The following is a 15899-nucleotide window of genomic DNA, read 5'->3' on the forward strand; positions in this document are numbered from 1 at the left end:
GGCTGAAAAAACAACACTTGCTAAGTTATTCACAAAGCATTATTATGAAGTTTAAGTCTTCCAAATACTTGTTAACGTTTAAGCAGCATCCAAAGTCTATTGACTGCTTAAAGCCCTTCTGTAATGTCATACATTGCCCCAAACTACTTTTTCTTATTTTGTGCACTGCTACGACATATTATATAAAAATGTCCATGGAGTGTTACCCAGAATTAGCTATGTGGCTGTTCCAGCATATTTTGCCATCTTCCATATTCTTGATTTGTAGAAACTTATTTTCTGAAATATCACAGTTATACATGCCCCTTACCTTCATTAACAGATTATCTCTTCTTAACCACATTGTTTTATAACAATGTTGTTCAACAAGTCAAAATATGATACTAATTATATGATCTAAAATCACAGTGTTAGTATTAAACTGGTAACTGTTCTATCTCTCTCAGAGGTGGGGTATTGTTACATAAATTCTAAGAGAGTTGCCTTTATTATTATTTTTTAAGAATCATTATACCTTGTAACTTGCTACAGACCATTTTCAACAAAATTACCCGTGATTCCGGTAAGTAAAAATTACCAGATTTATCACACCAATTACTTATGGAATGTATCAGTCCATCTTTCCCTTATATTGTTGATATTTCCTTATCCAAGTGTTTAACTTGAGTTTAGTTTCTGCCACAAATAATTCTAAAATTAACTCATGGCTTACAGTAATTACTGGATTTTGATTAACTGGTTATTCTCTCACTGCTGAAAGGCACTGACAGCAAATGATTTAGTGCTCATGTTCTTTTGTGAAGTGTTAATGTAATACAGAACACAACATAATATGGCTGAAAAACAGTGCAATCTAAGATGCCTATCCTAACTCAGAGAATGTTGTAATTGTTACAATCGAATGCCTTTAAAAAACTGCAGGTTGTAAATGGTGATACTGTTATCATTTTAACATTTTTAAAAAATATCTTGGGCTCACTGGATGTACAAATGAATGTGCAAGTAGTGGGACCATTTGATATTCAAATGAAAATTGGCTAAATAGCTCACTGAACAGGTGGGGGACGAACCCTTGCTTCTTACAGAAAGACCAACAATGCAATATTTTAATCTGTCTGAGAAAATGCTCTCAATAAACTTTCCCAGTGCAATGCTAATGAACTGAAGGCTGTCACCTGACTTACCTACAACTGACCCTATATGATCATCTCATTTCATACACCTATAAATTATTCCACTCAGGTATTTGTACAACTCAACTGACTGCAATGGTGACTCATTCATGCTGTAGTGAGAGAAAACTTTTCTGTGTTTTGTGAAGTCCACGAAGTTACATTTCTGAACAACAATTAAAACAAGTTGTCATTCTTTCCAAAACTTTGAAATATAGTTAAGTTTTGACATTTTGTTGTACCATTTTTATTCAGATAGGACTAGATTACAGGGAACTGCAACATCTAGAAAATGTCAAAGGATATTATTAATAGTCTTCTAATAATTTTTGGGTGTGCAACTGGACCCCACGGACGTTCTGCCATGATATTTCTGCCCAGAGATTTATAGCGACCTTCAGGTGAGTAGACAACTAATCAAGAGCCCAGGTGTAATCATGGTATTTATGCTGAATCTCATGCATATGAAATATGCTGCCATCTTTTGACGCAAGCATTGGGTGATGGCAAGCGCGCGGTAGCCGAGTTGTGTGTGCTGCCCTTGCTGGTGGAAGTGAGAGATGACCTAGTCATTGAGTACTGAATGACACTGTCGATTCTGCTGTGACTGGACAATTTTAATTATAGGATTCCAATTTTTATCCAGCTGAAGACTGTGGTCACGACATACAAGATTATGGGAAAGACGTATTTCCACCAATCGTTTGATTACAGAATCCCAAAAACTGGAAAGTGGAGCTAAAATTCCTGGGCTGTTAATGCTGATTTTAACAGTTCGTGTTCTGTACAATGCTCCTGGACTGTTTGTCTCATCTGGCCTATACATGCAGCATCACAGTCACAGGAAATTTTGTAAACACCCACTTTCTTCAGTTGTTAGTCATTTTTAACAGATCTAACCAGGGCCAAGCTCTTCAATGGTGGACAGAAGATAACCTTGATTTTATTTTTCCTTGGCAATCTGCCTATTTTGGATGACACATTCCTTGCTGGTAGAAGGAATGTATACTCATCATTTACAGTCGCTACTCGTGTCCTCAGTGTGTTGCTTGTTATTATAGCTGTACATGGTCTTCCTTATTTGGCACGAAATGTAATCATTCTCTTTAAAAACTTTCTTCAAGTGTTCTCATTCTACATGGGGGTTTCCTTCATCCGATATTAATTAATTAAAATCATCCCATCGCAGCAGAAATGGTAGGGTAATTTGGTACTTGATGATTAAATCACCTTTCACTTCCACCAACAAGGCAGCACACATAACTCTCAGCTGCCCCACACGTCATAACCCAACACATGTGCCAAAAGACACCAGCCCATTTAGCATGCACAAAATTTGGCATAAATACCACAAATGCAACCCAGATATTCAGTAGTTGTCTACTCACCTGACAATGGCCAGACATCTCTGAGCAATGGAAATATCACGGCAGAATGTCAATGGGATCCGGCTAAAGGCTCGAGAATTATCAGAAGAAGAAATACGCCCAGAAAATTTTAGAAATTATATTATTAATACTGTCAACCAAGTTATTCTCTATACTACAATACAAAACAAGTCATCTTTAATGGTGTTACCTAAAATCCTGACAAATTCTTGACCAATTTACTTCAAATTTTTACACAATACTCAAATAATCATTTGGATATGCATAGGCTGCATATTTCTTACCCAACAGCTTCACCCACACATGTGTTCAACACATATACTGGCGCACTCCTCCTCTCCCATCTCTCTGTCCACCTCATCCTCCCCTCATCTCTATATCAACTCCTTCATTAACAACTCCTCCTCTCCACTTCCTCTGTCTCTTCATTTCCTCCTCTCACTCTCTTTCTACATCTACTCCATCCCTCTCCCTGGCCATATTGCCCTGCCACTTTCCTATATCTATATCCTCCTCCCCTCTCTCTGTCACTCCCCCTTCCTTCCTCTCTCAGTCAATCACCTTCCCCCCCCCCCCCTCTCTCTCTCTAGCAATGCTATTCTCCCCTCTCTCTGTCCATCTCGATCTTCCCCCAATCTGCATGTGAGAGCCCTACAAAACAAGTTATGAAGTGGGCCGAAACTAGTCCTACAGCAAATTTGTTGTGCCGGGCAGCCTTTTCAGGTTCTTGGAAATTATTTTTACCCTATGATGTAGAGGCTGCTAATAAAGCACGTCAATGGTAAAATAATGCAACATGGCTGTGTAGAAGAGCAGCCTATATGTTGGAGGCTGGAAAATCCCTTCTGGTCCATGATGCGTAGGCTGCCTGCAAAGCAGGTTGATATGGTGAATCAATACTATCTCCAATAACACTCTGTTGTGAAGGGCAGCCTATGCGGCAGGAGCTAAAAAAATGGTTCTCTCATTTCTCTGCTCCTTTGGGACCTATGAAGTTTTAAATTCCACTCCCTCTGTCGCTCATGAACGCACCCCCCCCCCCCCCCCCCCCACCACCACCACCAATTCCTCTCTTTGCAGATTTCCTTAACCCCCACCTTCTGAGTACATCTGCCTCTCTCCTCCCTCTGACAATATCCTTCCCCCCCTCTCTTTCCATTTCCACCTCCTACTCTTCCTTTCTCTTTTCCACCTGCCCACTACACCTCTATAGTTTCTACCTGCCTCATGCATCTCCCCCTCATCCCCCCTCTCTGCCCATTTCCTTCCCTTCCTCACTCTGTCCACCCCACCCCCCCCCCCTCTCCCCATTTCAGTAATGCACATCAATATAACTCCCACAACATGCATGTATGCATGTCATGCAGGGGTGGCTACAGGTCAGGGGCTTGAAAATCATTTGTTTGTCTCTGACTAACAGGCTGCCACATGCACAACAATAAAGCATCCCAATACTACTACAACAGAAAACTGACACGTGAGCTGCCCTGTAATGCAGGCCAATTTGGCATGGCGATAACTATTCCCACATGACATGCCTGTCAAGCACAGCGGTCTATACGGCAGGGACTGAAAAAAAAAATTGACCATATTTCCGCTTCTGTTGGATCTAGGAGGTTATAAACAACACAGTGCCAATAAGCAAATTGTTTCTCTCATACATATTCTTTCTTCTTACATGTAGTCAACAATTGTATAAACAACAATGTGCTGTTTTGTTTCCTTCCTCGGTGTTGGTTTTACAGAAAACAGGAAAATTGTATTTATGGCTTATTGGCTTGTAATTAGAACACTGCTATGCACTCTGAATCATCTGAAACTATGTACTCCTATCCACTGACAGATTAAAATTATGTGCAATGTCACTGAAGTTATTACCCTTACAGATCTGAGAGCCGGAGAATTCTCTCTCATACCCCTTATACCAATGAGCCCAACTTACTTACCCATTTATGTTAAGGATTTCAATTCACAAACAATAAACAGGATTCAAGGTCAGAGAGGGAGGAAAAGAGGAGACAGATAGAGGTGGCAGATTGGGGAGCAGGAGAGGGGCAGAAAGAGGGGGAAGAGGAGAGGGAAAAAGAGAGTGGATGATTTTAGGATTGTATCCAATTTTCTCATTTATTTAGGAATTAAGAAGCATTGCCGAGTTTGCTAGTACACAATCTGAACAACGAGGGTTCCAACACGTTTCCCTGCATCACACCTGAAGTTATTTATCCATCTGTTGATGAATCTCCATGCAAGATAACACACTACATGCTCCCTATCATGAAATCCCCGATCAAGTCATAAATTTTGTTTCACACACCATATAATTGTACTTTTTTAATAACCATATGTGTGGTGCTGAGCCATGAGCTTTTCAGAAGTCGATTGAACTCTGGGACTCTGTTGCAAATGCTGTGGCAATTTGTCAATAGGATTTTCAGTTTTTTCATCTGTGGGAGCCAGTTCTTTGGGTCTTACAAAAATACTTCAGAGTGAAAGTAATTATTCTGTTCCTTTAAAGATGAATATGAAATGTTAATGTCACAGTATTATGAAAAGGAAAGTTGCCACTCACCATATAGTGGAGATGCTGAGTCGCAGATAGGAATAACAAAAAGACTTTTTTTGTTGTGCCTATCTGCGACTCAGCATCTCTGCTACATGGTGAGTAGCAAATTTCCTTTCCATAATACTGTTACATTCCATTGTTTGAAATGTTAATGTCACCATTACACCAGAGAGATATGCACCTGATGAATGATAAATGTAACACATTGTCTAACACAGTACCAAATTCCATTAACTTGTTCTATCATGACACAAACACACCCCTCTCTTTCTCTCACAGACATAATATTCACATTAATCTAGCGTTCCTTATGAAGAACTCAAAACTCTGGAGAGCTGCCACTTTTAATATTGACAAATAATGTGTTTTCAGTGCACAACATTTTAACTAAGAACTATTTGTTGTTCATTAGTGAGCATTATGTTTAATTATGAATCACAAAGATTTATTTATTTGCTCAGGACGGGGATATCAGAGATTAACTTGGGTTGCAACCTTCAGTCATCCATCCAAATCTGGAAACGTGAAAACAATGCTTTAGTAAAAAATGGCAGAAACTTTCCAATATGCACTACTACCACTTGTTAATTCTTCTGCCTCATGTTAGGAAAAACATCAGTTAATGGTGTTCAAATAAAATACTTATATTATGTTCTCTGAGCACCACATGTTACAAGGCAAGTTGTTATCATGCAGATCCAGACAGATAAGACAAATACATACTATCAAACACAACAAACCGTCATTTATAAGGCAGTATCTAGCAGAGACAAGAAAAGACAGTAGAAAAGCTAGATTTCATAACTACTTATTCTTTCATTTGCAAGAACAGGAGGTGGTCAGGAAATTAATGTATGCCACAATAAAATAGAGAACTTGTAAGAGGATAAGCACAGAACAAACTGGAAAAGTAACCAGAGATGAAAACAATAAGTCTAAAGCAAAATATGTGTAATGTGCAGGACAAGCAGTTTAGGATAGGAACATTTACATGTGATGATGTAGAATAAACAGAAAACGGGAAGGAAAAATAAATAAGTAAATCTAAGACTACGACTAAGGCAAATGTGACAGGACAGTAGGAATAGTAAAAAGCATGTTGACCAGCAACGGGGCTGAATAATATAAGGGGTGAGACGAATTAAGGACATGCCTCACAGCAAGTTCTGAAGCACTAGTATTGTTAGAAAATTCCATAACACTTACGTCAGCACCCCAAGGTTTAATTCAATAGCCACATTGGAAAGCTACTCTGAAGATAAAGAGAGCCACAACACAAATTTACACAATTCCAAAAAGTTGTACACAAACAAAACTGGAATGAATCCAAACAGAGCACACAGGAAGCCATGTGTGAAGCATACAATTTTGAAAGTAAAATTCTATCTACCAACCTAACAGAAAAGAAGTTTTGGTCTATTATCAAATCAGCAAACAGATTAACCATCATCCATATTATCACTCAATGACCATACTAACACCAAAATGAGAATGACATAGGGAAGGCCAAAATACTAAATGTTATTTTCCAAAGTTGCTTCACTGAGGACCACCATTCTGCAGTTCATCTTTTCAATTGTCAAACGAACACCGAAATGATATTTTGAAATAAATGATCAAAATATAGAAAATCCACTAACAACTCTTATTATAGGAAAGGTGACTTGATGGCATACATACACACTGTATGCAAAAGAACATGCATCTCTTCTAGCAGCTGTTTTCAAGAATGAAAAACTTTGATCCAAAATCACAGATGGAGAATGTTTTAATAGCACTTCAAGTCTTACAATTAGATAGAAATGATCTTGAAGTAAGAAAAGCTGACTTGCAGCAACAAGAATCAGCTTAAAAAACCACTGCAGCCTCGGGCAACTGAAGCCACACTGCAAGCTGTAACACCAGTGCATGAGGGGAGTGGCGACTAGGTAGAGTAAGGAGGAGGCTGTGGTGGGAAGGGAAAGGGATAATATCGTGGGTGTGGCAGGCAGAGAAGTGCTGTGGGTTAGACAGAGGGCAGGGGAGAGGTGAGGAGGGGGTAGGGGGCAAGTAGCAGAAAAGTATAGACGTGAAAAGACTGGGTGTGATGGTGGAATGACAGCTGTGTAGTGCTGGAATGGGAACAGGGAAGGGCGCTAGATGGGTGAGGACAAAGACTACTGAAGGTTGAGGCCAGGAGGATCGTGGGAATGTGGGATGTATAGCAGGTACTGCAGGGAAAGTTCCCACCTGCACAATCCAGAAAAGCTGGTGCTGGTGGGAAGGATCTATATGGCATAGGCTGTGAAGCAGTCATTGAAATGAAGGATGTCATGTTTGGCAGTGTGTTCAGCAACAGGGTGGTCCACTTGTTTTTTGGCCACAGTCTGTTGGTAGCTTGTAGATCACATGACTGGTTTCACATGACATCCTTTATTTTAATGACTGCTTCACAGCCTGTGCCATATGGATCCTTCCCACCAACACCAGCTTTTCTTAATTGCGCAGGTGGGAACTTTCCCTGCAATACATCCTATGTTCCCGTAACCCTCCTGGCCACAACCTTCGTTAGTCACTGTCCTCATCCATCCAGCCCTTGCCCTGTTCCCAAACCAGCACTACACAGCCACCATTACACCCAGTGTTTTCACTTCTCTCGTTTCATATGACACGCTGTCTCAAAAGAAAATGGTTTGTTTCATTTTCCAAACAAAACATTTTTCAATGTAAAATTTAACATGCCTCATCTGTACGCAGCACTTCAAATCTAGTGTAGTGTAATATCTGCTTTCATGGGATGTATTAACACTGACAACAAAGCACAATACCTTCACAACTTATTCTGACCAGTCTTATAATGCAGTTGATAACAACAATAAATACGAAAGGATCTGTTAGTATTTGTTCATCCTGTCTTCCTTACTCTATTTGCTGCATCTCATGTGCTGGCCCACACTACATTATCTGCTACTGCTGTGCAGCAGTGCTACTTAGTCACTCCTAGAGTGCTGGTTATTCTTTGTGTAACATTATTCCTGACAATTATTTCTGACAAACTGAACATTGCAAAAGACTAATTTGGGATTGCTCTATTGAATGTAAATAAAAGTCTTCAAAGAAGAAAGAGAAAAAAATTATTTGTAATGAAAAAAATGTTGGATGTTGTATGAAACTTGTGATGAACAGTAATTATTTGGGCTGACATGCGCAATTCATTGCAAAACCAAACTGCAAATATATACTGTTATGGCAAAGAATAAACACTGGACAACTCTTGCGAGAGACACGAGGTGTATGGAAAGAAATTTTATTGAGAAATTTAACCCATTTTATAACGAATTTGTGTAATTGCTTGAAGTTGTATCCCAAGGCTACCACCAGCATTCAGCAATCAAAATTAAAAAAGAGGGTAAAAAAATGAGTGGAACTTACTATGGAACAGATAGTATTACACACATCACTATGGATATTCAATGATCACGAAAAAAAGGAAGCACTATAGATTTCACTGCACTGTCATAAAAAGGGCAATTGAAATTAGAATAATGCATATGTTGTAAATGAAATATACAATGCCAACAACAGAGCAAAAACCACTTGGAAGGATACAAAAAGGGAGAGAGGAAAAGTATAGTGTGGATCTGATGTACAACTAAGTCACTGTGACAGTATAATAAAAAGCAGTAGTTATTTTTATAACCGAAGAGAGGGCAGTGACAAGCCTTCTGCAGAAAGTTAACAGCAACAAAATCAGTCAGATGTATAACTCCAATCACAAATGGTGAGATCAAAAAGACAAGAGAGATTAAAACAAAAAGTTCTTTTGGGGTTGACAGACTTTCTAGGATACTTATTCACTGTTACTATATGAGCAGCCCTGTGACATGTATAAGGAATCTCTATACTGAGGTATTGTCCTCAAGAGATGATTATGTGAAGCCTCATTTCAACAAGAATGACAGAAATAATGTATCAAATTACTATCCAGTCTCTCTGTTATCAAATTTTTCTGGGTCCTAGAGAAACTGTGTTCAATGGAATTGCTGATTACCTGAACATCCACAACATTCTCAGTCAATGCCGTTTTAGTTACCAAAAAGGTCTATCAATAGATGATGCTATTTTTATTTTCACTGGCCAAATTGTGAAATCTCTTAAACAGTAAATGGTAGCAGTTAGAGAACAATGCAACATATAAAAGACTTTTCACTGTGAAGGTCATAAAATGTATTCCCATCAGTTACTACTGTGAATACTAACAAGAGTCTGCCAAATTTAAATTTCTAAATCAATTCTGTAAGAATTTTATTATTTTAAATTTAGCAAAAGAATAAAAAGAAGAAGAATATGGTAAAGGAAGAGAAAAAGACTTATTCCACATCCTAGCAAATCTACTGCTACTGGGGTCAGTGGAACTCTTCACAAAATAAAATAAAATATGCAATAAAATACAATACACTGTCATTCTCTTTTAAATTAGGCTAAAATTCACATAAGAGCTATTTTTACACATAATACACACAGTATGAAACAGGAGATTTACTGTCCATACTTTCTATACTTACACTTGTATAAATGTATGGGTATTCATATTTTTTAAGATTCCACACAGTTGCAAGGTGGCAGAGGTTTCTTGACAAGAATCCGTTTCTATATTCGGCAGTATTTGCCAGAAGAATGTCACGCACATTATTAAATTTGGCTGGTTTTGAATAATTTTGCTGAAACATAAAATAAAATTTGTACAACTTAAAAACATAGCTCTAAATAAAAATTACATGTGAGTAGTTATTTATTAACAAATAAGATCATTTTTTTCATATTCATTCAGTCCATATGAATGGACTGTGTGTGAGCCAAAAGAAACATAGGCACAGGTATAACAACATACAACAATAAAATGCAAGTGCACATCATTTATACTTCATGTATATAATACTGTTGTTCTATTAACTTTTATCCACACGCACAGGGTTTACTTTGTTTACTGAAATTGCCATCAACGGCCTGGAGACAGTAACTTTTGACACACCCTTCAATGAAGCAGATATCTCTCTCTCTCTCTCTCTCTCTCTCTCTCTCTCTCTCACACACACACACACACACACACACACACACACCACATCCAACAATAAATTTACAGTTTGACTGTTTCCTCAACCTCACCAACAAGGCCTCCTGTTAGTACCTCAAACAATGTTACCAAGGACACCCCAATCTTACATTATCAACTGTTTACCTCTTAAATCACTTGAGAGTTACCCCCACAACAGAAAACAATAAATCACATTAATACTCGCTGCAAAGAGGAAACAGTCACACAGAGGCATAACAAGAAGACTATACATTTGAGCTTTCGACCAAAACACCTTCTTTTAAAGTAGAAAACATACACAGATTCACACAAGTACAACTCTCACATCTATGACCACTGTCTTTGGCCTCTGAGGCTGGACTGTGAGCAACTGCACCTGGTGGGAGAAGCAGTCTGGGTGGAAGGAGTCAGGAGGACGCTTTGGTAGAGAGGGAAGGGATAACAGGGTAGATGTGGGTGATGATAAAACGCTAAAGTGCTGCTTGTGGGAGCATACAGAAACCTGGTAGGGCAGTTAGTTTGGAGGTTAGACAGGGGTGGGGGAGGGGAAGGGGGAGGAAAGAAGTAAATAGACTGTGGGGGCACTGGTGGAGTAGAAGGCTGTGTAGTGCTGGAGTGGCAACAGGGAAGGGGATAGGTGGGTGAAGGATGGTGACTAATGAAAGTTGAGGCAAGGGAGCTTCTGGGACATAGGATATATTGCAGGGAGAGTTCCCACCTGCACAGCCCAGAAAAGCTGCTGCTGTTAGGTCCAGCTGCCTCTTGGCCACAGCTATCCCACCACCTCCCCACCATAGCCTCTTCCTTACTACCATCACCCACAGATTGCTTCTCCCACCAGGTGCAGTTGCTCCCAATCTGGCCTCAGTGGCCAGAGACAATGTCGTGTGTGTGTGAGTTGTGCCTGTGTGAATGTGTGTGAGTTTTCTACTTCAGAAGCAGTCCTTTGCCTGAAAGTTCAAATGTATAGCAATCTTTGCCTTGTGCCAGTCTGCAACTAAACACCACCTCTATACAGGGTGTATCACAATTAGTGGAGTAAATGCATACAGTTGAAAGTATACGATATCAGAAGCAGAAAGGTCTCAGTAAACATATGGTCGAAAATGCATACCTTAATAGCTACGAGTAATTTTTCATCTTCAATACTGTGAAGAAACTACTGAAAGCTCTTTGCTTTCCACATTTTGGGAAGTAGTAGTATGCACCAAAACAAGAAAAAATGTCCAGTAAACATTTGTTCTAAAATGCATACCTTAAGAGCTATGAGCAGGTGCTCGTCTTCACTATTTGGAAACACAACTCTTCTATTGAACAATTGCCCATAACTTTTAATGTATGCACATTAGAGCGAACGTTTACTCGACGTTTCTTCTTGATTTGGTCCATACTACTACTTCCCAAAATGTGGGAAGCAAAGAGCATGCAGTAGAACAGATTTGCTTCATAGTATCAAAGATGAAAAATTGCTCGTAGCTCATAAAGTATGCATCTTCGCCCCCTATGAACTGTATGCGTTTACGCCATTAATTATGATACACCCTGTTTAGTGAGTAGCAATCTATCACTTTCATATTGTTATTCCATCCTGGATTTTCCATTTTTACAATATTTTGCGTGTGCAGTACATTCCTAAAACATATTCTGGATTTTTTTTTCTGGGTGGGGGTGGGGGGAGGCAACACCAGAATATTGTGTTAAGTCAACAAATGAACAACGCAACCATGTCTCTTCAAGAATAAATGGGAGTTGTCAAATGTTGTGTGCCCCCCCCCCCCCCCCCTATCTGGAGACCAAGAAGTTTCAAGCACTAGGTTTAAAACATTGATTGCAAAGAACAATCTGAAGAGAAGCATGATGTTCTCTAACAGCCTAGTAGAGTTTACCTTCAGTCTCACTTTCCTTCAAGAAGAATGAAGCTGTAATGCCAAAAGTTAAAAAGTTTTGTTACATATTTTGTTTGCTTTGATCTACTGTTCTGGGAACCGCCCAGACTGGGTACAAATAACCCAATAAATGCATATTTACATTTACTAACAGTGTAACCAGATCAACAACTGATGATTTACTACATCACTCTCTGTATCCTTGAATACTTTCCCTCATGACGCATTACTCAATGAGACGAGGTGTACTAGGGGAATATTTATGAAGTTCATTGATCAGGACCTTTATTAGAGTCACAACTCATATGCAAAATGAGAAATCTTATGTGAGTGAAGATCTCTCTCAATATTAAATGCAATTGCACTACATAAAAAAGAGATTTTGTTTGTCACTGCAAGTATGGTTAACAACAGAATAAAAAGTAATAGCAACCACAATCTATTTTACTTTGAAATTAAATTGTTGCTTACCACTTATCATGAAATCTGAATCATTTTTTTTTGTGCATTTATGTGATACAAATATATATTCTATTTCATTTGCTTTTATTTTATTGAAAATAATACATAATTTTAATCTGCTGTTATTTAAAAGAAATTTCCCTTTCTATGCTTTTGTTGCAAATTGTTGCATCCTACTATATCAATTAGGACCATTAAAACTGAAGACACCATATACCATAATTCTAAGAAAGCCAAGAGCTTAAAGAGTATGGAACAATATAAGGACCATTAGCAGGAAATGGATTAGATTTTTTAGAATATTGAGAAATATTTGCCTAGCTGTCACCAGTACTACATTAATCATAAATAAATATTTTAACAAGACAGAAAATGCACAATACATGATAATTCTTTTCTGAATGCAGGGCATATTCATGTAAACAGTTTTAAAGCTTCAAGAAGATTTCAATTACTTTCTAAACACGGCATACAGTCTCAAAAATAAGCACTGCTCCAGTATAAATTGCATTCCAAAACAATATTACACAAAAATGAAATTTATACTTAAAATTTTAAACTTCAAGAAGAAAAGAAAAATATATCTTAAGGGACATAAATGATTTACATAATTTTCTAAAATGCGATGCTCCAACCAGACACTATACAAAACAAAGAATTCATGAAACAGTGACAGAAATACTTGTAGCACACTAAACTACTTGCTAATACTATTTTCAGCAATAATGATGTTCAAATAGAATTTACCAAACCTATGTGTGTCAGTAAAGTTAGTTACCAATGTTATTTATTTGCATATGTACTACAAAACTGTTAAATTGGAACCTTCACCTGCAATAAATGATTCACAATAAATAATTCATTTATAGAAAATTATAGCAAAAAAGTGAAGCTGATGCATATCAAAAAAGTCAGAAAGCACAATTATGGATCGTCCATTTATCAAGATTTATTTGTTGTCCATGGTTTCATATAACCCAAAACACATCCTCTCATGAGAAAAACATCTGGAGGCTTGTGGTTGTACTCAGTTTCACATATTGGTTGTACTCAGTTTCACACATCTATTTCAATATCACAGAAATATATGGAGAAAATTAGCTAATGAACCTTTCTGTAGGTCTGTGACTAGTTTACACTTACCCTGTAAGTTGGGTCAGTGAAACAACGGCACAGACAAGCCATTCCTACACTGCACAGCTAGAGAAACAAAACATGGTCCAGAAGTAAAAATAGGCTGACTTGCAAGAGTTGTTAAAATAGAACTGTTCTGCCAGATGTGAGACTGAAGATCTTTGCTTGCTCTCCCCACCACATCTCAGCAAACTGCTAATTTATAACATTTACATACAAGTGTGAACATGCTGCAGGTCTTACTGCTTCCTCATACTGGGAAACTCTTACTTGGCATAACTTTTATGTAACTAAAATTTTTGTGAGATTCTAAACAAATATTTCTTAATCATGCTTCAGAATGTTGGTGAGTGTAAATGTGAACCAAATCAACCAAGAACCAGTGGTTTTTGTATTGTCATTTGCAATGGAGGGCATAAAAATAAATCTATGACTAATTGTAATACAAACAAGCCTTTTTTATGAAACAATATTTTTTCTTCTGATTTCCTTTCAAAAATAACAGAAACTTGAAAAATATTAAGTTTTTATCTGAATTTTATAGTTACAATTATCTGACAGTGATTAAACATTCAAAAATTTATTACTGGTCTAACAATTTCAAACAAGTCTTCCCTATCATTATTAAAACACAAAAAATACAATTTTCAATATTAATTTCTTAAAAGCGTCTGTGAATCAATCCATAAAAAAGATAGTCCAATATTAAATTACTATCTGTTGATATTGTGCAAATCCAATAGTACTAATATGGCCATGAGCTTCCATAAAATAATAATAATAATAATAATAATAATAATAATAATAATAATAATAATAATAATAATAATAATAATTAAAAAACAAAAAAATTACAAGGAGTAAAATGAATAGATGTACAGAAAATAACTATTACAATGCAAGTCTCTAATGTCAACTATTGCTGATCAAAACTTCTGTGCGGGTTCTCAAAGAAGCAGATAGTATGACTTCTTTGCCATTATACAATTATATACCTTCACGATGACGCTCTACTTGCCAGGAAAGTAACGATACAAGTAGCATCTACAAAGTGTTGTAAAGACGCCGGTGTACGGTGAGCTGAAGCAGAGGCAAACTGATACAAAGACTGTTAGCAGTCAGTTCTCTCAGTTCTCTTTGTAGTTGTGCTCTGTTTTCGGTGGGGAGCTGTAACTCTCAATTGGTTTACAACAAGAGGGGCACTGCCATTCACTTAATTAAATCTAAACTGACAGAAATGCAGATTGCTTGTTTGGAGGGACATTTCTTTAAGAAGCTGCACAAAACTCGACATTTCTCTTATGGGACCATGACAGACGAGAGAGCTACGGATGTTGATATATGGATTTCTTGTGGGCAATTCGTGCAAGAATTTGAAGAATATCCAGGTCAATAATGTAAACAAAGACTGAAGTAGCAAGTGAGTTCCTCTGGTTTCATTCTTGTTGAAGATTTGTACCAGGCATGCAAAGAAACTAACTACACTGAACTTTCACAAAGAAATATTTGCAGAGCTAAATGAAGCAAGAAAACCTTGAATGGACAAAGCTACTATCCCAACTAAACTTGGCTAGTAGAAGCAGCAAGTAAAAGAGACACTTAAGAGGTGAAATTGAAGCGGAAAGACAATTCATAACAATATGCAACCAGAATGAATACCTTTGCTTACCAGCTCATAATAAATGATACATGTAGTGCCTTAGGAATGCACAGTTCAGACCATGAGTGTGAAATTTCCCTAGAAAGCACATGTTAAAGCAGACTGCAGAACTACACTACTATAGTTATGAGGAATTGATGAATTATGCTATGAAGTGTTAATTCAGACCAAAAAGCAATATTATACTTGAAAAAGTTGTCTTCAATATGAGTCATAGAATATCAAGCAAAATGGTTTACAAAGTGAAATGTAATACAAGCAGCGATACATTAAAAATATGTGCCAAATGCAGGCTCAACATGGAGCTAGACCTTTCAAGGGTCAGCATCTTATTGAATGGCAAAAGCACACTTCATTCCCCAAATCAAAAGCGTCAGTCTGCTAATATCCCTTCCCAATTATTTAACTTCACACATGAAAGTAAAATGCTACATATAAAGAGAAAAAAGTAGTAACTACACATACATAACATTTCCTCAATTAGTGGTTCTGGAAGATGGCCGTATAAATGAAACTTTGAACCTGTTGCTGTCATTCAGAGATTACGCAATAATAAACGC

At 37.5% G+C, this 15899-nt stretch overlaps 1 protein-coding gene and 1 long non-coding RNA gene across 7 annotated transcripts in view; one reads left to right on the forward strand and one right to left on the reverse strand.

Moving 5' to 3' along the window:
• The window catches only part of LOC126356100 (glycerol-3-phosphate acyltransferase 1, mitochondrial), a 387533-nt gene that overhangs the window by 149545 nt on the left and 222089 nt on the right, over positions 1–15899 (reverse strand). For 5 of the 6 annotated variants that reach the window (XM_050006796.1, XM_050006798.1, XM_050006795.1 and 2 more), the window contains one exon: positions 9668–9823. In XM_050006796.1, coding sequence (XP_049862753.1) covers positions 9668–9823 — 156 coding nt within the window. Of the gene's footprint in view, positions 1–9667; positions 9824–13688; positions 13840–15899 lie in introns of those variants that run through there. The other variant, XM_050006799.1, reaches the window with a different exon arrangement.
• Positions 13881–15899, forward strand: part of LOC126356106 (uncharacterized) — a 28951-nt gene continuing 26932 nt past the window's right edge. Inside the window, exon 1 of the long non-coding RNA XR_007565591.1 lies at positions 13881–14025. This is a non-coding gene — a long non-coding RNA (uncharacterized LOC126356106). The remainder of the gene's footprint in view (positions 14026–15899) is intronic.

This window comes from Schistocerca gregaria, chromosome 3 (genome assembly GCF_023897955.1).
Source record: "Schistocerca gregaria isolate iqSchGreg1 chromosome 3, iqSchGreg1.2, whole genome shotgun sequence".
NCBI classification, from domain to species: Eukaryota; Metazoa; Arthropoda; class Insecta; order Orthoptera; family Acrididae; genus Schistocerca; species Schistocerca gregaria.